Here is a 7,690-nt window from a genome sequence, read left to right as displayed (position 1 = left end):
TCGGGCAGCTTTCATCCATTTATTTTTTTCATATAAAAGTTACATGTTTGAAACGTCTGCAGGAAGATGCCACCCATCAGACAGGTTAGCTGGGCACATATATTACAATATAACCCTGTGGAGGTCCTGGGGCTGGAGCGGGAGACACTCCTCAGAATCAGGTTCAGGTCAGATATGGTGTGTGCCTGTCCCTCCTCGGCCCCCACCCCTGACACCTGCAGGTGAGGACTGACCTCTGCAGGGAACGAGTCCTCTGCCTGGCTCATGTCTGTCTGTGAAGATTGACTCCCACAACACACCCGGCCCCCCAAGGAACAGACGAGCCACAGCCAGGCCGCAGCACTGTGCCAGGGCCAGGCGCAGGGGGCGCAGGGGGATGCCTGTCATCAATAAGTCTTAGACACACCTCGCTGTCCTCACGCAGGAAGCCCCTGGGCACTGCCCACATGCTGCCTGGGCCCTGCTGCTCAGACCACCAAGGGCTCCCAACAAGGGCCTGGGGAATTGCATGGGCACACCAGGGCCGGGCACAGGGTGGTGTTCTGAATTCAGGGAAGGTGAACCCGCTTCCATCTGGCTCAAGCCCGAGAACAAGGCAGACAGAGCTGTGGACCCGCCTGCTGCTGGGGTGAGAGGCCTGGTTTTGGGGGCTGCAGCTTGGCACTGGCATTGCCTGTGCTACAGAGGGGGATTCGCAGGCGACTCACAAATACAGGGAGAATTTCAATTCGCACAACCCAAGGGCCCTGTGTGCAGAGCGGCCCTCACACGCGCACAGCAGCATTCAACAGAGCTGGGCAAGGGAGGGGAGAGAGAGGCAAGGATTGAAATGAAGGGACTTTTAAAAGAAGGAACAAACTAAAAACCCAACCCACACACAATACTGTTAATAAGCCAGCGACTCTACACACACACTCCTTAAATAATAAAGTGACAGGTCCCGGCTGGCCCTGCAGGGCCGCTGCCAGAGGGGGTCCCGCCTGCTGCATCACAGCTCTCCTCCGTCCATCTACAGGACAAACAAAACACGGGAGAGGGGAAGAAGCCCACATTTTCTTCTTGATAAATGCTGTTCAAAAACCCACGAAGGACTCAAAGTGACATGGTTGTTTTAAAGAAAACCTTAATGATCAACAGATGTTGCTTTCTGCGTTCTTCCTTTGTTCCGTTTGAACTAGGCTAAGTACGCACAGTTAGACCCTGCTCTTCACTTGACCACGTCCCAAACCCGGGACAAGCACGCACTCTCATGCAAAGCAGACCCGGAGGCATGGGCTGGGGCAGCACGTCTGGGTTCCCGCAGTGCCCTGCCCGCAGGCCCAGGCTGGAGGCCACGGAGCTGGTGGCACAGGGCAGGTTCTGTTTGCCAAGCGCCCCACAAGCCTTGCCCAGATTGTCAACCTCAGCAGCGAGAATGGTTTTGACAAGGAGGATGGAAAGAGCATCTGCTCTGTTAGATGGTCTAGCATGCGGGGAGGGCCGCCTGCTGCAGCTGCCACCTTAGGAGGCTCCTCCGCGGCCAGGCCTCTGCCTCCCTGGACCCTGAGGAGTGCCTGCACCATTCCGGTGCCTCAGGGATGCCCTTCCCTCCCAGGGGCACTAACAGCACTGGCTGAAAGAGCCAGACGAGAAGCCCCGAGGGCCAGCCCAGGATGGGGCAAGGAGGGAGTGAGTGAAGGCCATGGGATGAGGAGGGACAAGAGATGGAGTTTAAGGCACACAGCGAGCAATGGAGGAGGGAGTGGCAGGCCTCTCCCCTCTGAATTAACTCCCCCAGGAGCTCAGCTCTGGCCCCAGTTTGGTGAGGTTCAGACGACTCCCAGCAATAAAAAGTATTTCTTGGATGATCAAGTCCTCCCTTACTCCAGCCTCCTCAGCTCCCTAGATGGTGTAGGAGAGGCGCAGTGGCGGGGTGGGAGGTAAGGGGCCACAAGATGACAGACACTGCTGCTCACAGGCGGGCAAGGGAGGCCCTGCTGGCGCCAGTACCTCGGTGCAGAGCACCAGCTGCGGGGCTGCTACGGCGTCACCTGCGTACCTTTCTGGGCCTGCTGAAAAGCTCACACCATCCTCCATGCATCGGAAGCAGAAACGGCAAGTGAAAGGACCCTTCCGCAGTCTACTCTGCTTTCTGCCCACACAGCAGCTTCCCTCATTCCAGGGCCCCTGGAGGACAGCCTGCCCTGGAAGGCCTCCACTCATTTGCCATTTTAGAGGATTCAGGGACCCTGAGGCTTAGGGAGGGGGAGGACTCGCCACTTCCTTGGTCTGCTGATGAGGTCTCTGCTGCTCTCTCCCTGGAGGGGAGTGGGTAGGAGGGCAAGCGGGGAGAGATGGAAGTGAAAGCAGAAAACAAAACCAAACCAGAAAACCACTGGTTTGCAAATCGGCAACAAGACCTGCCTACTGGCTGCACCGAGGCCCACGGGTCTGCTCCCACAGAGGAAGGAGGCAGGAAGCGGCCAGCAGGCTCCAGCTCCGGCCCGGCACTGCACCGCTGAGGCCTGGCCAGCCTCGTGGCTCTGAGGCTGGGACTCCTGCCGTGCGCCTAACAGGTCCAAGGTCCTGTCCGGTCTGGGAGCCGCCCCCGCGTCCCTCGAGCGTTCTCCTAGATCCCGGTGGCTGCTCCTAGGTCTTTTCTTCCCGGTCTGTTTTTCTCCTTGTTATGTTCCTGGGTTTAATTTTCAGAGAGAGTTCCCATAGGGCCTCCTCAGCCAGGTGGTCACTGAAGTCATTGAAGAAGTTGATGATGTCGTCGTTCCTCCGGATGTCATAGTGCCTGGTGCAGGGGATGGGGAGCAGTCAGTGAGCAGCTGTGTGGGCTGCACGGCCCGATGGCGCTGCCCTCCTGGATGGTGCCACGGGGACCATCCCCACAGCCTCGAAGCAAATGGATGCTGCAGTGGCTGCCATTAGCCGATGTGACAGAGGGGGACACCAGCGCTCAGAGATGGCACCACCAGCACATGGAGCACAAATAGGGCCCTGAGGCTGAGCTACTCACAGGGAAGGGGCCCCAGGTGACCCCACTGCCCTCAACAATGCATGCCAGGGACCGCTCTGGGGGAGCTCTGGTGCCTGAGTCAGGCAGGCCAGGGTTTGTCAGGCCCTTCTCATAGCAAAGGGGGCACCAGCTTCTGGTGTGTAAAATGGGAGGATGAGCTGTGCCATCATGGGGCCCAGGCCCAGGGCCAGCCCTGGCACAGAGCCTGGTGGGCATGCTCTCAAGTCATCCTGGCAGAAACTGGAAGGGCCAGGACTCAGCAGGTGGGAGGGCCCTGGGTCCTCTGTGGATCCCCCTCCTGCTGTGTCCCAGGCTGCCCCTCCTTGCATGTGACCTGGGGCTCAGCCCTGCCCAGCTGTCCCGGGGCGGCACTCACGCCTGCTGGAAGCGCCGCATGCTGTCAAGGATGTTGAACTGCTGCCACCGCTTGGAGAAGTTCACTTTCCCGTCGATGTAGTCGGGGTTTCCCAGATGGACGAAGGTCAGGTCCTGCAGGATCAGCCCCCTGGGAGGACGGGTGAGGAAGCCCATTACTGCTACGGAGAGGGGTTGGTTTGGCAGCTGCTCAGTGCGAGTCCTAGCACCTGACACATGACTCCAGCCCTTGCTGCTTCCACATCCCAGAGCAAACCAAAGAGCCAGTCTGGGGTGTCTGTCTTTCCCAGAACGAGCTCCCGCCTCACGGCCTCTGGCCTCTGGCTCCACAAGCAGCTGCTGGGCCCCTCGGAAGCCAGTGCAGCCGATGAGGAGCCTGAGGGAGACATCGCTGCCAGGGCTCAACCCACACGGGCAGAGCTGTGGGCTGCTAAAGCAACGCATGAGCAGTAAAAAAATTACAAAGCTCAAACCAGGAGGCAGGGGCAGAGATCTCCTTTTATCAACAGGTGTGGTAGGCTGGGGGTGATGGCTCATGCCTGTAATCCTAGTACTATAGGAGGCTGAGGCAGGAGGATTGAGCCCAAGAGCTTGAGACCAGCTAGGCCAGGCACAGTGGTTCACACCTGTAATCTCAGCACTTTGGGAAGCTGAGGCTGGAGGATCACCTGAGGTCAAGAGTTCAAGATCAGCCTCGCCAACATGGTGAAACTCCATCTCTACTAAAAATACAAAAAAAATTAGCCGGGCATGGTGTTGCATGCCTGTAATCCCAGCTACTAGGGAGGCTGAGGCAGGACAATCACTTGAAACTGGGAGGCAGAGGTTGCAGCGAACTAAGATTGCACCACTGCACTCCAGCCTGGATGACAAGAGCAAAACTCCATCTCAAAAAAAAAAAAAAAGAGTTTGAAACCAGCCTAGGCAACAGAGCAAGACCTCATTCCTATGAAAAATACAAAAATTAGCTGGGCATGATGGTGTATGCCTGTAATCCCCACTACTAAGGAGGCTGATGTGGGAAGATTACTTGAGCCCAGGAGTTCAAGGCTACAGTGAGCTATGATTGCACCACTGCACTCCAGCCTGCCTGACAGAAGATCCTGTCTTTATTAAACAAATAAACAGGCCAGGCACGGTGGCTCATGCCTTTTACCCCAGCACTTTGGGAGGCCAAGGCAGGTGGATCACCTGAGGTCGGGAGTTCGAGACCAGCCTGGCCAATATGGTGAAACCCCATCTCTACTAAAAAAACACACACACACAAAAATTAGCCAGGCATAGTAGCACACGCCTGTAATCCCAGCTACTACTCAGGAGGCTGAGGTGGGAGAATTGCTTGAACTCAGGAGGCAGAGGTTGCAGTGAACCGAGATCATGCCGCTGCACTCCAGCCTGGTGACAGAGTGAGACTCGGTCACAAACAAACGAAGTGCAGTAACTTAATAGGTGCTTCTGACCGCAGAGGCCTTCAGGCCAGATGAGAAAAGATGAGGGCAGTTCCTCCACTCAGGGAGAACTCAGCTTGAGGGAGCAGATGTGGGGCCACAGTGGGAAGACTGTTAGCGCTCGGAGCAGAAAGCCTGGGGATCTGTATCTCTGAGGGTTGAGGCCTTGAGGGCAGCCCTAACCATAAGGGAAGTGCCACTGAACACTCAGCCCTGGGATGCTGCTGAGCGTTTGGTATCTTGGAGAGTCTCGGAGTTTACTAGTATACTAAAGGCTCTTGTAAGTTCTGCAACAGACACTGGCTTTGGTTATTCAGCTACGTTCCTTTTCTATGAAACACGTATTTCTCCATCCCATGGTCCACACTCAGGAAGCACTTTCTGAACTTCTTTACACAAAGGCTCTTGAGGTTCCTGGGTGGCTGTGGATCCTCAGGTTGTTCTAATGCTCAGCCAGGTGTGGGGACCACTGGAATACCATGTGATGCCATGTGTAGGGAGAGGAGCCACACATCTGCCACAAGCATGGTGGCACATGCTCACGGGCAGGTAACAGAAGGAAATGAGAGTGCGGCTGGGGAAGGAGAACTTGTATGCTTCACCAGAGCCCTCCTTTTGTGTTAAAATTGTACTACAAGAAGCACATTTTACTGTTAAAGCTTAAAGTAAAACAGAAGTATAACTGTTTCTGTTGGAAACCCCTAAATTAGGATTTCTCTGTGGGAGCTTGACAGATCTTCCCCAGAGCAACGGAGGCAAACGCAGGCAGGGCTGGGGGCCCGGAGGGGCTGCTACTCACAGGTATGGGATGCACGGAGGCTCTACCTCCGAGAGGGCGGCCCGGTATGCTCGGAAGGAGGACGAGCTGTCGATCAGCGTGCAGTACTCAGCCAGGCCCTGGCAGGACAAGACAGGACGGGGGTTAGCGAGTGCCGGCGCAATGCTGGGGCAGAGCCCTGGTCCTCCTTGCTAACTGGAGGGTCACCCACCCTCTGTCCACCTCCACAGGTCCCACCACCCGCAAACACCCAGGCAGGTGCAGGCCTGGGCCCAGGCCCTGGCTGGCAGGGATTCTGTCCTTTTCAATGAGTGTCAGCTCAACCCCTGGTCACAGGGGGACCTGAGGCCCTTTTGTGGAGAAACACCCCATGGTACTCATTGTGCCTGGGGAGTCAGCATCCATGTGTGCATGACGTCCTGGAAGATGGGCTCCTGCCTGGCCCTATAGGTGGTGCGGCCAGAGAAGCCTCTCAGGCACACACTGAGTAGCGTCACTCCTGGCTCGGAGCTGCATTTGCTCTGCCCTGCACTCGGGGGACCAAGCAGAGACAGCATGCAACCTCGCCCTCTGCATAGCTGGGCGGTTTCTCTCCTCCTGGAGGGGCGGGGAGCTGCCACCCAGGAGACTCAGCCAGCCCTGCCCCTGCTCAGAAGGCCCCTCTCCAGACTCTTCTCCTGTTAGGTGCCTCTCCCTGAACTGCTGCCTCCTCAGGACCCCCAGGCAGAGAGGCTATGTCAATTTCCCACCTCTCCACACACACTAGCTTACAACCATCCCTGAACATGGCCTTGAACGAGAAGACCCTGGGTGGCCTGGCTGACACTGGGGTCTCTGGCACAACCCCTGGGTGGCCTGGCTGACAATCAGGACCTTGGCATGACCCCTGGGTGGCCTGGGTCCCCGACACAACCCCCAGGTGGGGGCCTGGCTGACCCTCGGGTCCCTGACAGAACCTCTGAATGGCCTGGGTCATACCTGGGTCCGTGATACAATCTCTGGGTGGCCTGCCTGAACTTGGGTCCTTGACACGACCCCTGGATGGCCTGGCTGACACTCAAAGCTATTTGCCCCCATTTGCAATACTATTTCCCTCCACAGGATAAAGGTCCCACGCCTCACCAGGCCTCCTGAGGCTCCTGTGACCCAGAGCTAGTCTTCTCCGGGGATGTGGCCCCCTGGCCTCCTCCTGTCTCTGGGGGTGCTGAGCCCCCACCTACTTCTGGTTGCGCACTCTTTTATCCCCTTTGATTCTCTTCCCTTCCCAGGAAACTCCTCTTCCGCTATGGGCGGTGGCATGAGTGACACTTCCTCCGGGCTGGCCTACCTGCCCACCCTTCTTTTCGCACTTATCCAGCAGGGCCTGGCCTGAAGCAGACCCTTCAGAAGGATGGGCTGAAGGGAGGCCGGGGGACGGGGGAAGCGGGAACACAGGGATGGGCCTGCTGGGTGGCAGCAGAACACCAGAATGTGATCACCCCAGAACAAACCTCGAAGCCCCCTGGGGCCTGAAGATTGGGGATCAGAGATAGGAAACTGAGGTGGGAGGGCAGCTGTCCTGGCCACACAGCAGTTGGTGGCAGAGCAGGGGCCTAGGCCCCAGCCTTCACTCCAGTTGGAGCACCTTCTGCCACAGCTCGTGCTCCCTTACCAGCTTCCCTCCACCCACGCCCCAAGGCCACTCACCTCTGAAGTCTGCTTCTGCCATTCCAGCCTGCGGATGGGCGCTGAGTCCAGGGCGGAGAGGATGGCCAAGTAGGAGTTGAAGTTATTCAGCTTCCGCAAGTGCTGCGGAGAGAGGGGTGGTGCTGTGAGGGCAGGAGGGAGGGCAGGGGGAAGGACAGGAGGGAGGGCAGGGGGAAGGGCAGGCAGGAGGGCAGGAGGGAGGGCAGGCAGGAGGGCAGGAGGGAGGGCAGGGGAAAGGGCAGGTGAGAGTGCAGGAGGGAGGGCAGGGGGAAGGGCGGGCACGAGGGAGGGCAGGGGGAAGGGCAGATGGGAGGGCAGGGGGAAGGGCAGGCAGGAGGGCAGGAGGGAGGGCAGGGGAAAGGGCAGGTGGGAGTGCAGGAGGGAGGGCAGGGGAAAGGG

The 7,690-nt window shown here is 58.0% G+C and overlaps 1 protein-coding gene across 17 annotated transcripts in view; it reads right to left on the bottom strand.

The window, feature by feature from the left end:
• The window catches only part of RAPGEF1 (Rap guanine nucleotide exchange factor 1), a 156,790-nt gene continuing 149,100 nt past the window's right edge, over positions 1-7,690 (bottom strand). For all 17 annotated transcript variants that reach the window (XM_021674091.2, XM_064376803.1, XM_064376823.1 and 14 more), the window contains 4 exons: positions 7,292-7,393; positions 5,627-5,724; positions 3,381-3,509; positions 1-2,779 (listed from right to left, as the gene is read on the bottom strand). In XM_021674091.2, coding sequence (XP_021529766.2) covers positions 2,629-2,779; positions 3,381-3,509; positions 5,627-5,724; positions 7,292-7,393 — 480 coding nt within the window. In that variant the 3' untranslated portion in view covers positions 1-2,628. The remainder of the gene's footprint in view (positions 2,780-3,380; positions 3,510-5,626; positions 5,725-7,291; positions 7,394-7,690) is intronic.

Source organism: Aotus nancymaae, unplaced genomic scaffold (assembly GCF_030222135.1).
Source record: "Aotus nancymaae isolate 86718 unplaced genomic scaffold, 86718_ANA_hifiasm-v0.15.2.pri h1tg000003l, whole genome shotgun sequence".
Lineage (NCBI taxonomy): Eukaryota > Metazoa > Chordata > Mammalia > Primates > Aotidae > Aotus > Aotus nancymaae.
Note: the sequence above shows the minus strand (reverse complement) of the source record. Positions and strands in the feature narration are given on the sequence as shown.